Raw genomic sequence first — 17,876 nt, forward strand, 5'->3', positions numbered from 1 at the left:
TGTAAAGATGGCACGGTATTACGCGGTAAAAAAACACGTTAAGTTCTTCATAAAACGTTTCATAACCACCATCAACTTTAGGAATTTGTCTTTAAAAATATGAAAAAATGTTCGTACGTGGTTGAATCATGAATAGCGTTTAAAGTGAAGCAGTTTTGCCAGGCTTCTTCCTTCTTGGATACGTTATTTGAAAACTCGGATCGAGGAGGCCTGTGCGATTCTTCACGGCTGATTGTTGCCAAAATATTATGTAAAACATTTACTTGCTGGCGGATAATATAACATTATGTTGAGAAAGAAACCGGATGAAATAACTAGACCTACAAAAAAAATCCCATTCCTTCGTATTTTAGCATTACGAAATATATATTTTTTAAAAAGCGGGAGGGTTGTACTAATCAGAGTTTTTGCTTATAACTAAGGAGTCAGTCATGAACGTTGTATTGGTAGCTGATACATATTTTATACTGGGTTTAGAGCCACTTATATGAAATGCTGATCTCTTTTTGTAGGCTACTCTACAGTAGCAATAAAGAAGAGTAGTACACGGTATTGTCATTCGTTAGGCCTAAATAGCAAGAGGAGCGAACACAAAATAACAATGCGTCTAAGTTGATGATGACCTTTTATGGCTTGTCACGCGCGCGTACACTTTAAATTTCCTGGTTTCACTGATGAATTGTTGAAAAGGTTTTGATACCATGAAACAATTAGGCCTACCGGTACTTCATTAATGGGCGGGCTGTCCTATTTATTCCTATACGTAGGTACGTCTCAATGACAATGTAGTTAGTTAGTACACGAACATAAAAGAACGTGGATTTATACTATTAATGTTACTTAATTAGGCATAATTCATTTATTCGCATTAGGCCCTATTTGTCGTTACCTATAGAAGGAATTACGAATCTATTATTAAATGGTTATTAATTAATATAAAATCATGAGGCATAGGTCTAAAAGTACTCAAACTGTAACACATGTACTAACTGACTTCGTGATTGGGCTCAACTTCAAATTGTATCCAGTGAAATGTCATTGTAACGAATTCATGATAGGCCAATATTTAGACGATTATTTCCATATATAAATTGCTGTAGATAACACGAGAACAGCCTGTGCTTATTACAGTACTTCAGTACAAGCTTTATAGTACTGCGCTGCAGCTGAGCAGCGAATTGAATTTAATTCCAATAAGCTAGGTAGTTGCTAATGGTGACTGTCAGTCAACCATCATAGGCGGGGCTTGTACGCTTGGGCCTAGACACGTCTTGACTTTGAGTGGCGTTTTTGAGCCGTCAGGCCGTGGTTTTCCCACCTACAAATAACACTAGAATAAAAACAGTTCGTTTCATCAGCTTTTTACTACGGCAATTGACAGCCTGTTGAAGTCGTCCACGTGCTTATTTTCCTTCATCGTGTGATTTGTTGGCTGAACCTGACAGGATTTTCGCAAGCGGTGGATTTCAGCGGCGAAACATTTTTTGCCGTAAACGGTTATGGATGAGCAACAAAGGCTACAGCCTCACCACCATCACCACCCCGGTATGCATGTCCCACACACAGCCACGCCAGGCCATATTCACCAAGCTAGTATGCTATCCCATATGCAGCCAACGCAGCAACATTCAGAGCAAGGTGCTCCCCAGGACCAAGAGTCTAGAAAGCAAGAAATTGGAGATATTTTGCAGCAGATTATGTCTATAACAGACCAGAGTTTAGATGAAGCACAGGCCAGGTAAGCTAGCCGCGACAAGCAATCACTCGCGTGATCAGTCGCCCAGACTGTCTCATCAGTTGTGCTATGTTGTCGCGCTACACATCGGCCTAGGAAATTATTATCTTACGGAGATTATACTTTGTATTTTCAGTTGATTTTCTGAATTATTCAATATATTTATGCAGTGTTTATTATTCTAAAGACAGTAATGTATCTTTCGGATAAAGAAAATTAACATTTTTTATGTTTTTTTCATGTGCCAAATCAGGCATAACAGAACAACAATCCTTCATTTCATGTGACCATGAATGAAAGAATTTATACTCTAGGCTAGGTTTTATTTAATGCTTTATTTTATTGAGAAAAGTTGCTACTAAATTTTGAATTTAGAATTCAGTTGCTCAGAAACCAACATACAGTAGGCCTAGTAGTAGTAGTATCAAGATGTATGATGACGACAATCATTTGTTTTTAAAATTAAATTAAAAAAACTGAAATGATACATTAAAAAAACGTAGCGTAAAATAAAGCATTACGATGCTCTTTAAACAATAGGTATACTTAATAGTATTATCTGCATTTAATTTATTCTAAGGCTTCATCCTCAACCTAATACAACATAATGTAAGATATCCAACAGTCAATGTCAGTTCTATTCTAAATGTATTTAAAAAAATGTTAATGAATGTTCACAATGAGTTATTTTATCTAAAAATGTTACAAAAGACTATACTTATATTTAAATTTAACATTAATTCTATTTGTATGACTTTGTTTTTGACAGAAAACATGCTCTAAATTGTCATCGTATGAAACCAGCACTATTCAGTGTACTTTGTGAAATAAAAGAAAAAACAGGTAAAACCTCTACCATCATTTTTAACTTTACTGTAGGATTATACTGTGAGAAAATAAAAAAAACAACAATACTATTGTTCTGAATATTACATAGGGAACATTTCATTCAAAGTTTATGATAATTTAAGTAATAATTGATAATCGAAATAGGAAATACAAATTGTAATAAATTATTTGCTCTCTGTGGTAGTGGTTCAGCATTTTTCTATAGTGAGAGCGAAAATGTTCCATGAGTTTTGCAATATAGGATTTTGATACCCATTACTGTAGTACCGTGATATAACTAAGTTTTACACTGAAAATGCAGAGTGAAGTACAGTACAGTAATACCTGGTAATACCAACTTTGTAATTTTAATATTGAATTGTATCGTTTTAAGTATTTTGCCCAAGGTAGTAGGATAGCTAGCATTACCTACAGTACCACATACTGATTCAGTCCAAATAAGACTGTTGCCACTTTTCCATGGGATAATTTTTTAAATACATTAGCCATTGGTCTTTTGTTGTTCATTGTTATCAAGTCGACAGTATACTATATTAGTATTTCAATAGGGCTAACTACTAAATTGTTTTACTCTTTGTACAGTTTTTTAATCATAACATTTAGTTTTAAGAGAAATAATCACATTCTTTTTTCATTTGTTTCAACTTTTTTGTTATTGAGTTTTAAAGTATTAAATTGTACTACTTTACTGTAATATATAGTAGTTAGTAAAAAATAAAGTTTTCACAGTATGAAGACTATATAAATTATAATTTGTAGTGGATTGGTTGTACTATGGAGATAGATGATATTGTACTTGTACAGTATCATCATACCATACAGTAACTGTCTTGCTGGAAAGCATTTTCAACAAAAATTTACCTACTAATAATGACACTGACAATACAGTATCAATAACTTGAAAACATATCATTTTTGTAGTTCTAAAACCAACAGAAAATTTGCTCTAAACATGAATGAAAAGTTGCGAGGTATCGTTTAGGTACCGACTAATTAGCAGGAAATTATTTCAATATCCGTTGCAAACAATTTGTGTATTGTTTTTTTATAGTTCCTGTATAGTGTGTAATCTGGTGATATTTCAAATATTGATGAAAGGGTAGCTGATAACTTACTATAGTTTGTAAATATTAAAGATAGAAATGTACAATATTATGTGATGAGTGCTGAAGAAGTAGGTCTTTTATTATGCCAACCATTGCTATGTAATAAGGCATCTAGGAGGCTAGTAAATCAGGGCTCTGTACTGTACAGTAGGCCAGAAAGTACAACTATTAAGTTAGCTAGGCTAGTAGAAATCAGGGCTAGACCAGAGGGTATTTTACACAAGCCTTGGTATTCCAGTGTGGCATGCTAACGCTGTACTGTATGTTTTGAACATGGAGCATTTTTTCCAAATTGTACAGCGTATAGTAGTTTGAATGCTTGATCTCTGTGAATGTTTTATACTGTATAGGCCTATTTTCACTTTTTCTTTTTAGACTTACTGTAGTTGTTGTATTTATTTTCTATGTCAATTGAGATCCAGACAATGTTACCTACAGTAGCGACAGAATTCTCAGTAATTTGCCTGTGATGAGATGAAACTATTTAAAAGTTTAATGTGAGGGAAGCTGTTAGTAGACTTGTCACTAGGTAAAATCACAATTGATAGCATGTTGTGTATTTGAAGGCCTTGTAGCCTGGAAAGAGCCTGTAGCTAGGAGGTAGCTAGTAAACTTGCCCACTATATCAGAGTTCAGTTCTGGTCAATTTGCTTTTTAATTAGGAAGTTGCATATTACCGTGGGCCCTTGAATCTCTGTATGTTCTTCCTTTTTAGGTTAGACTGTAATTCTGACAAACCTTTAAAACAAACAACCAAGACGGTTGGCCCAAATTAGACAGAGATGACAACTCTACAATCACATACTGAATTAAAAAAAAATATTTAAAATCAATTGCATTGTGTATATTTTATAATAAAAAACAGGTTTTCTTCATTTATTAAATTACTACTAGTCATCCGGATTCAGAAAAAACAAAAATAAAAGTCATTCATTAAATTTATAATTTTATTTTGTCTAATCAGCAGTTTTCCAAACATACTATGAAAGATCCTACTTGTAAAGTAAGAGAAAACAATTTTAAAATCAAACTTTTTAGTAATTTTGTACACGTTAGGTCAGAAGTATAAAGTCTTAATTCTAACTTTTTTTTTGTACAAATAATAAGAAATTCTTCAAAACATTCGCATAGGATTTTTTTATAGATAAATTTTCTGAGATTTGGTTACATTTAAAAAAAAGTCCTACAGTATTGGATAATGTGCCAAACACAATGAAATATACAGTAAATTTTACAACTTAAATTTTTTTATTTAAATCAAAATAATTATTAGTATTAGTGTACAATAATGCATTTCATTATCTCAAATTGAATGTTTATTTTAACATTAATTAATAATAATTGTTTATAAACAGGAAGTTTAAAACATTTCCAAATAACTAAAAAAACAAGAAAAGATTAATCACTGTCTTTTAAAACATCCAAAGACAGCAATGTAAACAGTTTGTTAGAAAGTGGATAATTATATATCCATCTATGTATGAAGGTAATTTATCATTCGTATTCATTGCTGGTGGAGATTACTTTTATCTTATCTTCATCGGATTTTGACAACTTCTGTAAAGTGGTGATAAGACTTGCTTGCTTGCTGCAAGTACAGTATAGTACTGTACATGTTCTCAATATAATATCAAAAGCACTGTAATACTAGTGTTAGTGTTAAATATTAGGCTCTTCCTTTCACAAGGAAGAGCCTACAGTATAGTAGTTCCATCACAGTTCCAAGTTCCATCTTCCATAAATTTACTGTAGGTGTATACAGTAGCATCAGGTTTGGTAAACAAGACATTTTGTGACAGCATGACTGCATGTCCAGTTATTATTTATCTTTAAATTTACTAACAATAACACAGTTATATTTTAGAATGTAATTCCGAATAAAGTGTTATTTTTAATTGTTTTTGAATAATTTTTAAGTTTGTACAGTATCCTGTTCTGTGGGAAAAAAATAAAACGTTTGTGCTTTATTAGAAGTAGTAATTGACAATAAGTTATACACTACAGATAATAGTTTTTGTTACTGTAGCTGTGGATACCTACAGTAGGGTGGGCTTAGACTCAGCCTAATTTGAATATAGAGAACCCACCCAAATCACTGGATACTTGGTGCCTGAAAATACCATTTATTTTGTTAATCCAAACACCCTAAATTGTCCTAATCTGATGTTGTGATTCAGTCATTAATTGAAAAGGTTGATAAATAAAATGAACATTTACACTTTAAATTGATTAAATAATTACAAAATTATACCATTTATTGTGAAGGTTGTATTCTTAATGCCTGTATAATCTTAACATGTTTGCCTATCATTTACATAATAGCATAATACTGTAATTTACCTTGTAATTAAGACGCCATTAAATGACTATAGCCTTTCAACTTGTCTGGCATCCCTTCATTATGCAAACAATAGTGTTGTTTCTGTCTTTGTTCATTCCACTAACACCTGTATTGTTAATTGATAAAGACTAGCCTTAATTATAGGATAAGTCTAATTGATTTTACCATTAAAAATGTACACTTAAGAAGATTAGTAACATTCCTATAGTGTCTTCTTCCTGACTTAATTTATTATAACTGTGATGATAAGCTAATAGGGCTATATCTGGTATGAAAGTTTATGAATGAATTCCCTGGTTTTAAACAATTTAGATAATTACTGTAGTACTAAAATAATTAAACTTTGCTTCCATGCCATACTATAAATCATTCAAATTCAATCATTCTGTAATTCTTTTTTTCCAAGAATTTTTCTGTAATTATGTAAACCAATCAACTCTTTGTTTATAATTATTTTAATGATTTATATTTTTGTATGTTTTGTAGTATCAATTGAGATTTCTCATTAATAATAATATTTATTATTTGCTCTTACAGTGCTTTTACTTTCATAAACGATTAATAAAAATCTTTAGAATAGAAAGAATAATTTAATAGTAATACTTTGCATGTAAATATTATCATTCTAAATAGTACGTAATTTATGATCATTGTAATTATTTAATTATATTTTTTTGGCTAAAGTTTGAGTTAAAATCGGCATACCATAATAATATCAACTGGCCGTTTTAATCCTTTCCCTCCTGTTATGCTTTGGTGTCATTAACCTACTGAACATTCCTCTTATTGCTCTTGACCTTTGACATCACACAAGAGCAATCCATCTCTTTGTGGGAGCCCAACAGTCAGACCAGACTAAATTCAGTTTCTGTGTTTCTCCTCCTGGGAACCTAGTGCAAAGAACGTTTTTTATCAACTCCTCTTCCTAATGAAATTGACCAGAAAGGAAATTAAACTTTTTATGTATCAAAAGCTAGTTTGAAATCTACTATCACATTGAAGACACACAATTTATTGTTTGCTGTTCAGCTGTGGCAGAATAATTCTCATAAATCTACTACCGAAGAAAATCTAAACCTCCTCTATAGTTTAAATGTTCAACATCAGTCTCTCCTCAATGCTTTTAATTTACGGTCGTCTTTTGTCTACCCTAGCTTGGGAGTATTTAATCGTCTTTCACCAAATTTGGAGGCCCATTATGTAGTGTAGGCTGGGTTGGTTGAGCCTGTACTGGATTCTGTTCCCAGCAGGATTTGCCTGATTTATGTAGTGTAAGTGTAGTGTCAGCTTGAATTTAGTGTGTAATATTTCACCTAAAAGACTAGCCTGTTGCTTTTATAGTTCCTCATTACAATTACTATTAGAAATTTATTTGTGATGCAATTATTGCAGTTCAGTAAATGGTTTCATTTGTATTATTAGTACATGTTGGGAATTATACTAAATGTTTTATTATTGTTTCACAATTATAGAAAAAAGTACTATTTGTTTGTATTCAAGAAAAGATGTTAATAATTACTTAATAATGTTTTGTTGTAATTTGAAGGGGAATAGTATAGTATAGTAACTTATAAAACATTTTAATGTGGGACTGTTAAATTTGGATTAAAAAGTATTGATACTCATATTTTAGCATTTAATAATATTTTTTATGAAGATAAAAAGTTTCCAAAGTTTTGAACTTACATTTTTGTTTAGAATATCATTGAGTTTTTTGACCAAAATTGATAAGAAAATAGTGCAAGTACGAAGAAATCTAGATGAGCAACAATGCTTAGGAATTCAAATGTTTAGGTTTTAAAAAGACACTTTGACAGTAGGCCTATTGACAGCCAAAGAAACAATGAAAAGTCTGTGCCTTTATAAACCAACTCCAGTTTACAAAACTTGCAAAGGTGGTGAGAGATCAATGTTAGGAATGCTTGATTTGTTTATTGCTTTATATCCTAGATCTAAGCTACAGTATTGGCTGTCATGTTTTAAATATGTTGAAAATGTTAAATGCCCTGTATGGAATATGCAAATACCCAATGGTATCTCTCTTGGGAAACAGAGGGGGTGAGGATAGTAGGTTAAATATCAATAAATTTCACCAAAAAGTGAGATTATTTTGTAAGGATTTTGAAATTGAAACTTTTTATTCTGACTGGTGGCATACTGTAGTATTATTGATGGAGTTCAGAATCATGCCACTTTTACTTTTCCCATTTCTCTCTTGACCTGCATTTCTCTGTCTGGGCTATACCATGTTACAACAGGGTAAGCTACTACAGTACCAGTGAATATATTAGTTATTACTGTATGTTTGTTACTGATTTGTCCTTACCTAGAATCATCCTAAGTTTATTGAACTACAGCAGTGTACAGTTGCTTGTTATTCTATAGAAATTGTATCACTTTTTAGTACAAAATTAGTAATTTCACTTTAATAACAATTGTAAGAAAAAAATCAGTATCTGTTGTAGATAAGAATTAGTGTTAATGTGATTGGATTTAGTACAGGAAATCTTATAACTTTGAAAAGAATAGTACAAACAATTTGTGAAGCCTGCGATGAACAATATGGCGACTTAGATGAGAGTGTGCGACTATACTGTATGTACTGTAAACAGCAATAGATGGAGTTACAGAAACAAAGTGACTGAAGAAAAATAAATATAGTATACAAGCAGGTGTGATTATGATTGTTAATGCTTTATATTGATTTTACCCTCCATAAAAAAGTGGTAAAAATTCTATCAATTGCGGAATTGTACGAGATTGATTGCTGCGCGGAAAAACTCAATTGTTCATTGTCTAAACATTTCCTACGTCTTACACCAACTTGTTCTGTCGATTTTTCTTTCTTTGCACTTTAATGTTTTCCGACTTCATTTCCAGGCTGATGTTTTATTAATTATGAGACTAAAATTATAACGCTGCTTTTTTCAAATCAAATTTAGCCCGAGTTCTGACACTGACCTGATTTTTTTTTTTCTATTTAATGACTATGTGTTAGGGTATGTTCTATTAAAGACGTTTTACCATAGCCGCAGTTACATGATGAATTGCTTCGTATCTACCCAAACAAGGACACGCTTTAGGAAAGAGGTCATAGCAGAGAAAGTGGAATACCCACACCGAATGAAAGAAAATTCAATGACATGTCAGTTTTGGCATCCAAAATCAATTTCAACTAGAGCAGTGAGATTTACATTTACGCCCATAAGTATTGTCTACTCGCCTCGATCAACAACTGAAAGGCTATGGTTCAGTCAAACTGCAAGTGTACAGTAAATTTACACTTTGTAAAGTATGGTTGTACACTATGCAGAACAGCAACTGTGATAATATTAAATCATATGGTAGCTAAGTGAGATGTTATGCTTGACTGCCCAGTGTACGTCATCATCGCCACCTATAGTCTTAGACATTTCTGTACAAGAGGTTTTTTTTAGCTTTAATAGTTTTTGTTTTGGTGAGAATAAAAAAAAGTGAATCCACAGGGGAGCTACCCATGGCTTAGTAGTGTCCAAATCACCTTCAACTAGGGACTTTGCCAATTTTATTTTGGTAATTCCATTGGGTTTTGGCAAATTAAGATGTTACAGTACTTTCTTTTCTAGTTTTGTTCAGGAAAACCAATTTATCAGTCCTTCCTTGACAGTTCAATTTATAATTTGGTAATTTTGCTTGGTGCTTGAGGGCTTATTATTATTGGACAGTGATACGCTAGTTAGAATTGGGACTCCCTAAAATTATTCGGAATTATTTAAAACAAGAATATTATTTATAAATTCATGAACTTAATTTCTGTATATGTTGTTTAATGCTACTACTGTATTATTCTTAGCTAATAGGACTATAGGCTTAAAGTTAATTTTTTTTTTATAGAATTTAGAAAGAATACAGATGAAAAGTATATGAACAATATCTCCTATTCAGGAGACACCCCTATTAAGTGGACACTTTATTGAGTCCCAAAGGTGTCTCCTTAATAAATGTTCTATACTGTAATATTGAAATTATAAATTGATGTGTATTTATTTTATCACTGGATAAATTTTGATATTGATTAATATTTAATTTTAAGCCGACCTGCTTGTTATAGGTATACTACAGTAATGACATGAAGCATTTAAGATACAGTAGGTAAAAATAGTACATGATTAATAAGCATTTCTGTATGTATTCTATTGGTACTGTAGTCTAAAGTACAATATGAATAGGCCTACAGTGTACTGTAGTAGACCATACAGTATTAATAGTACTTAAACCTACCAAGATTATCTAAGTAGTACGTGTAGACACAGTATTTGTATAACACAGCTGGTATTGTATACCAACACATGCCAAGTTTACTCAATAATCGTACTCTACCCACTTGCTATTTATAAGTATGCTTGCTGTCCACTTTTAATTATTACTAAATCTGGAAAAAATGCATTTAACACCATTTAAGATGCAAGAAATTGCATTCGCCCTAACTGAATGATTTTGCTAACAGGCGAAATGCTTGAATTGCGGTGTGTATTGTTGATTGAACAAGCTGATGTTGAATACACGATGATGATCAATGTTTGCAGGACATGCTCAATTGGTATTTTACTATGTTATAATATCAGCCTGTAGTAGTAATACTTACTATTGGTGTTTAAATATTATAAGCCTGTGCTAAGAGTAATATTGAGTCGATCAAATAACAGCAATTGTACTTTTTAACTGAAACAGAATAATATTTCATTTATCAATTAATATCTTTTAGATTATTCTGTAGTAATTATTTCAGGTTTCAAATAATTAAAGAGTCTATTTCGTGCCAAGCTTACCTGGATAAACCAACAAATGCCTTATTCTCCCCGAAGAGCGAGATATACTTGTAATATTAATACATTTGGTTTTCTGTTGGTGATATTGATTTGCAGTGTTCTAACAGCAGGTTGTCTTTTGCATCAACAGAGTTTGAATCCTAGTTGAAAAACATTTTTTTTTTTCCAGAAAATCTTCTTAAAAATCGCATAGTCTTTATTCTGTATAAATACTTTTACTGTAATATAGTATAAAGATGAGGAATTTATTTGAACCATATCGGTCCTTTTTTAAACTGTAAATATTCTATGAAAATGAAATACAGTTTTACTGTAAGTAATTGAATTACTACAGTAGTTTAAAACAATAATTATGCCCTAATTATTACGGCTTCATTGTTAACATGTATTTGTAAATGAGATCTGAAGAGACAAGAAAGTCTACAATTTAGAATTAAAAGAGCCTTTGACCTATTGTAAATGATGAATTATTTTTAATACCTACCACTCGAAAAAACTATCAAGGCAATCAGTGTAGGTCCGAGTGGAGACAAACAGATTATTATTAAGAACATCTTAGAACGGATTGAAATAGCAAATATATTATTGCTCATGTTTGAGAGGATTTCAAATGAAAAGAAAACAAATGGTTTTACTTTGTGCTGCTTCTAATCTAATTAATCTGATTGGACAATCAAATGCTTAAGTATAGGCACTTATGTCAAAGGTCGGTCTAAGGAAGATATTTTTGGAAGAAAGGATTTATGAAAAATAGTCATAATAATTGAAGGAAAATTAAAAAAATCGTAAAATGATCAACCCTCTAAATTTATAAAACATCTTCTTTGGATAATAAAGAAAAATTCTAATCTCATCACAATTGAATTTGAAGCTTATTTCATACAGTTACTGTGTTCTGTACTGTAAGAAACAAAGTTCTTGAATTTATTTTAAATTATTGCTTTAAAACTACAGTAGAGTATTTTAAGAATTTCACCATAAAATTGGATATTTTTGAAAGATTCATGTTTTTAGCTATTTAGAAGCATGTTTTTTTCTCTAGAGTAATGATCAAGCCACATCCCATTGAACAAAGTTTGTGGTAAAGCCAAAAGGTGTTTGTTGATTCTTGGGAAAAGCCAGTATGTAGGTCCCAAATTGGAAAACCAGACATTTTGGCCTCCGTAGTACTAGTAGTACAGTATTGGAGAAAATGATAGTCACATATTATGGTACTACAGTATAAAATCAAAGTCGTGTATTACAGTTCCGTATTTTGTACAGTATGACAGTTTTCTATTCTCCCAGAATAATTTGAAAAGTATTTATCGAGAAATTCATATTTTGTTCTTTGATCTAATTACTTCATCCTAAGGTAAACTGAATAACAAATTGAGAGTAATTATGCAGGGATAAAAAAATGAGATGCCAAAATGCCTATGTGGGTTAGGTGTGTAATTTCATACCAGCATTCTTTACATTTACATTCTCTACAGTACTGTAGCAAGTAACATTTTCTTGAATTGCAAAACAACAATAAACAAAGAAATGTCAAGAACTATGTAGGCTAGCATCATTTTGCATCATCAACACTTCAAGACCAAGTTACTAACTGTATTAAAGGGCAAGTGCAATAGGGATACCACTTATTAAGGGGACAACAATATTAATGGCCAACCCCTAAAGCTTGGTTCCCACTAGCGACACAATGTGAGGACGAAATGCAACATAGTGATTTGACCAATCACAAGCAATGAATTATTCAAACAGTCATTGGTCAACTCGCTTGCGTTTCCTGTACATCCTTGTGTTGTGTCTCTAGTGGGAACCACGCTTAAAATAGAATTCAACGTGATGTTTATCCAACATTATATACCTCCTCAAATTGTACATTATTTTAGAGAAAGACTGTACCTTTGCAGATCTTGACCACCAGCCTCTAGGGCAAAGAAGTGTGGCCACCTAAAATTTCTGGGCCATATTTTATATGTGGAGACATAATTCAATGATGATTTACCTGCTCAGGAAGTGTGTTGGGCTAGGCCATATTTTATATGTGGAGACAGGATTCAATGATAGGTTACCTGCTAGGGAAGTGTGTTGGGCTAGGCCATATTTTATATTGGAGGTAATAACTCAAGGATCAGCTATACCTTTGCAATGATGGGAAGAAGTGATGTATGGTAGTCAGCTTAGCTTATAAGTAGTATACCAGTACACTTTAATGATGATCACTTCCTCTTATTGGGTACAGGTAATTTCTAATCACCAACATGTATTTTCTCACTAATTGGCTTAGTGACACTAATGATGAATAGTCTTGGTTTTTAAATCAGACATTTTTATTAGTAAGTGGAGTAACCCTTGGTGTGGTCCTCCATCTTTAAGAAATTATTCATCAAATTTTAGCAAAACTTCCTGAATTTAGTTTGTCCCCATCTGTTTGTATAGTTGAACAGTTGGATGTACTGGATTTACCAGAGTTTGGGATTTTCCCGAATTTAAATTTGCAAAAATTGGTAAAGTGTATTTGCAAAACAATGTGGGGCCAAATGAAATGGGAGTGGCAATACTAAAGAATAGATTTGTTTAGACCTATCTAGCTTAGTGAAATTTGCCTGCTGGGTAAGATAGGATTGGGCTAAAAATTTATGAACTAGGCATATTACTAGCGCTTCATTCTGCCTACAAACAAACTATGTCACACATTCAGTACTTTTGAACATCAGTATTTATTACAGTAGAACCTTCGTTTTACGTACCCTGATTCTACGTTCCCTTGATTTTACGTACGCTTAAAATGACCGATGACGTCATCATTTTCTTACATTGAGGGCGCAATTTAACAACAACAAAGCACAAAGCCATGGATGTGTGAGGAACTCATGTGCATTCCCCTACAGCAGCGACTGTTTTTATTGATAGAAAATACAAGAACATTGATATTTTATTTATAACACTTTATTTAAACTAAATCGCACAGCCTGTATATACTGTACTTTTCTAGGCCTCACATCTTGCTAGGCCTGCTAGCCTGGCCTAGATTAGTCTAGGCCTAGAAAGGGCCTAGCTAATCTAGTGACCACCTGCATGCTGTAGGCAAACACGGCAGCCTTTTTAGCTACGATCTACGTATTTGGGGGTCAATTTAAGGTCAACCTTGATTTTACGAATCCCTTGTTTTACGTACGCCTTTCGGTCCCGTACCGTACGTAAAATGGAGGTTCTACTGTACATATAAGTGCTTTTTTTACACCCCTATTCCATTTTTTGTTGATTCTACATCCTAGCCTTTTCGTTTCCTATTCATTTTACAGTATTTTCTTTCTTCAGTTAGATTAACAGTGATACAAAACTGCTTGTGGTACACAGATGAATGACAACATTTTAAAAAGTCCTTTGGGGTTATCAAAATGCTTCATGGGTTGGGTCCAGGGTTAACATTAGCTTGGCAAAAAGCCCTAAAATGCCTTGCTGGGTGATAGGAATATTAATATTATTCAATTATTTAAATAATGTAAACCTATGTCTAAAATGTTTATAAAATGCAAATTAATGCAGATTATCGAATTATTCATCTTTAAATATTTTATTGAGGTCATCCTCATTTTTGAACACAAAATGACTCATGATAAGACTGAGATAAATTATGTTTAAATGCAAATCAGTATCTACATCAATAAAATTCCATTCCTCAGGGATATTATGAAGGTTATGTTTTAAAAAATACTTAAAATTATTAAAATATTTATATAAAATCACAATTGCTGAGACTTTAATATTATATTAGAGTATTTGATGAGTTATCGTTTGTCTTGATGTGTTTTTTGAATAAAATATAAAGCATACCCAGAACATAAATTATGAAGACTCTTCTGGCATGTTTCTGCTATATACTGAATGATTTTAATACCATATTTTAAATGAATAGTATTTTTTTGCCAACAAAAATAGGTCCTACATAAAAAGCACCGATTTGTAATACGGTTTTAAAACCCTAATCGATCCCGTACAATCCTCACCTTCCAGATTTCCAGTTTTAAAAAGGTTTTATCTACAATGCGTTTTTTTTCAGGAGAGACAGGCCTGTATAACCTATTTCATTGAAATTACAAACCCTCTTTAATGTAGGGCCTAGGCTTACTTAGAACTGTAAATAAATGTTCTACTTTTCTTCCAATTGTTTTTCTATTTGAACATACCTTTGTATATAATGTCACTGTTTGCTCCATTAAATGATAAATCATGCGAAGAAGGTACCCTACCTCTTTTCAATGTCTGATCCTATTTCGCCTATGATTTAGGTTCTCTACAGTGATTGTTTTATAGTTGATTTATATTGCGCTATGTGCTTTACTGTCACTGTTTATGAGTAGGCTACATTTTAAGGTTTTAATGTGCAATGTTACATTTGCTATTGCATTACTTCACCTTATAACAACATACATCATACAATAATAGATTAAATCTAGCAACCAGTCAATTTTTCCCTGTGTTGTTTTGACCGATTTCAGACACAAACTATTTTATTTCAATGTTCTACACTAAACTATGAAAACAGCAGAATATTTGTTTCAGTGCCCATGGGCACTACAATTCATTATTAGATATCTGGAGTTTATAAATATTTTGATAATGTTGTTTGTACAATCCGGTGCTGTTTATACGCACTTTTCAAAGGGTACTGTACAATAGTACTGTACTACAGTAATTAAATAAAAGAATTTTTTCATACTATAGTATTTTACTAGAATTGTAGAAGGAATCAAACTAAAACTAGGGTTCCCCCAATAAATACATTACATAATATTATCAGTTCGTAATCTATTATTAAAAAATTACCTATGAGTGTTGTACAGGATGCTAAATTATTAATTATTAATATCAAATCCGCTCTGTACAATAGCCAGTCTTATGTACTGTTTTAGACTCTTTGAAATAAGAATCTAGTTTTAAATGGTTTCTTCATAAATTTTAATTTGATATGGGTTAGAGCTTTTTTTTCATCTTCTGTTCTTAAACGTTGAACATAAATCTTCAGATATAGTATACTTTGTCTAGAACATGTGTCGCAAATCACTTTCAACAGTTATATCTTGACTTTAGATCAATGTTTTGCTGATCGAATCTATTGTTGTATGTGTCTTCATATTACATTACAAACATTTTCAAACAATGAAAGCTATTTGCAATAGTTGTACTACTGTATGCAGAAAATGTATACAGTACAGTAGTCTCTGCAGTACAGACTATAGTACATGTCTCTACCATACACACTGACATAGCCTCTGCAGTACAGACTACTGGTATGTATGTGGTACATACAGTACTGTGTAAATGTACAGTATAAGTCTACATTACACATAGACTATTGCAATGCTCAAGTATGATATGAGTACTGACTATATTATACAGTATAGTACGTTTGTGAGAGTATGCTTTTATTACACATTGCTAGGGACAGGTGACATACAGTAAGTTAAAGATGTGCTGTAAATAACAGCACCAGCACCAACTTTTCTCTGTCCCCCTACAGTACATCAGAGTAATTTGCATCAATCAATTAATACTGTAAGTTAATTGATGTATAGTAATGTCTTATGTTCCTCATAGTGAGTGAAACTTTTAAAAATGGACATAACCTACAATAGTACAATAAAGCTACTGTAGTGTATTGTGTGTTGTACATGGATGATTTTTAGGTGTCTTTACATACAATAAAGGTATACAAGTATAGTGTTGTGGTGTCAATTTTATAGTATTTTCATCGCAAATCATCACAATGATATGATGTTAAATATGTGGTACTCACACAGTCATGGAATTGAAACTGATTTTTGTGGATTTAAGCACAGCAGGTCGAACTGCGGCAGATTCTTTTATAAACCACACGCTTCAATATAGTACTGTACACTGTAAAGTTGTTTGTATGTAGTCTTCCTTAATACTAACTAGTATGCTACCAAAGTTTTTCATTTGCACAGTATAACTGCAGTGAATTAAATAGTTATGAATTATAAACCATACTATAATATGAATTGCTTAATAACATGCCTACATTATCCTTTTTCTTTATTCTTTGTATAAACAGAAACTTTTCTTTTATGGACATCCTGTTGAAATCATTTGCATACAAAATATTAAAACAATAAATGTGGTGTCTCCCATTAGCAAAAAAGAAACAGGTAAAATGTTGTATTTAACTAAAAAAGTCTATCTTTTATTTAAAAAAAAACCACAATTATCAAAGGAGGTTTGTTCCTACAGTAATACAGTAGTTGCCTATTACAGTATAATACCTTTGACAGTAGAGGGCTTGTGTTAAGTTTAGATAAATAAAAAGTTTTACATGAATTTTACCAATTTTAATAGTGTTGCCCAGTAAATTATGTTTGTGTGAATACCATTAATAATTGTTGCTGTACAAAACATGAAGGTTCCTCTTACAAAAGTATAATACGTGTATCGGCCAAGTAATGAAATACAGGCCGTCGTGATGGTGATTCAATATTTCAACATTGTCATCATCAGCTGATGAATCCTACAACAGTAATGTGTATTTCATTTTCATGTACTTTTGTATTGATTACTACCATACCACATTACCAGGGAAGATCAGGTTACTATAGAGTACAGTACGTATTTGATACTACTGTACTGTATGAGTACAGTATTGTTTTTATCCTAGAAAAAAAGAATTCTTCTTTATTAATATAATTACTGGGAGGGAGGACAAAATGTAGTAAGTAAGTCAGTGGTATTGGTTTTTATATAGATTGTATTCTGTACGTGTGAGTTTATATTCTGACTGGTAATGTGCTTTGTGTTGGAATCTATGTAAACAATGAGACTGAAAAATGTCACGACCTTGTCCTCTTTCACCCTCCCCATATTTGCATGAAAACAACAATGAGGACATTGTCCCATTGCACAACTCTTCCTCATTTTGTGTGTACCTTTTCTCTCTTCTTAATTTTATTTTTATAGTGTATGCTTTTCTTCTCTTATTATTTTTACACATACGATTTTCTCGCATATTATTTTTACCTTTCATCTTT

General features: G+C 32.0%; 1 protein-coding gene across 3 annotated transcripts in view; it reads left to right on the forward strand.

Annotated features, from left to right (window-relative positions):
- The first annotated feature begins 1,142 nt into the window (after positions 1-1,142).
- LOC144836889 (pre-B-cell leukemia transcription factor 1-like) overlaps positions 1,143-17,876 on the forward strand; it is an 85,638-nt gene continuing 68,904 nt past the window's right edge. Inside the window, exons 1-2 of one of the 3 annotated variants that reach the window (XM_078691807.1) lie at positions 1,143-1,738; positions 2,505-2,578. In XM_078691807.1, the coding sequence (XP_078547933.1) occupies positions 1,500-1,738; positions 2,505-2,578 (313 nt within the window). In that variant the 5' untranslated portion in view covers positions 1,143-1,499. The remainder of the gene's footprint in view (positions 1,739-2,504; positions 2,579-17,876) is intronic. The other 2 variants (XM_078691806.1, XM_078691805.1) reach the window with 2 other exon arrangements.

The sequence above is a fragment of the Antedon bifida genome, chromosome 3 (assembly GCF_963402885.1).
Source record: "Antedon bifida chromosome 3, ecAntBifi1.1, whole genome shotgun sequence".
NCBI lineage: Eukaryota > Metazoa > Echinodermata > Crinoidea > Comatulida > Antedonidae > Antedon > Antedon bifida.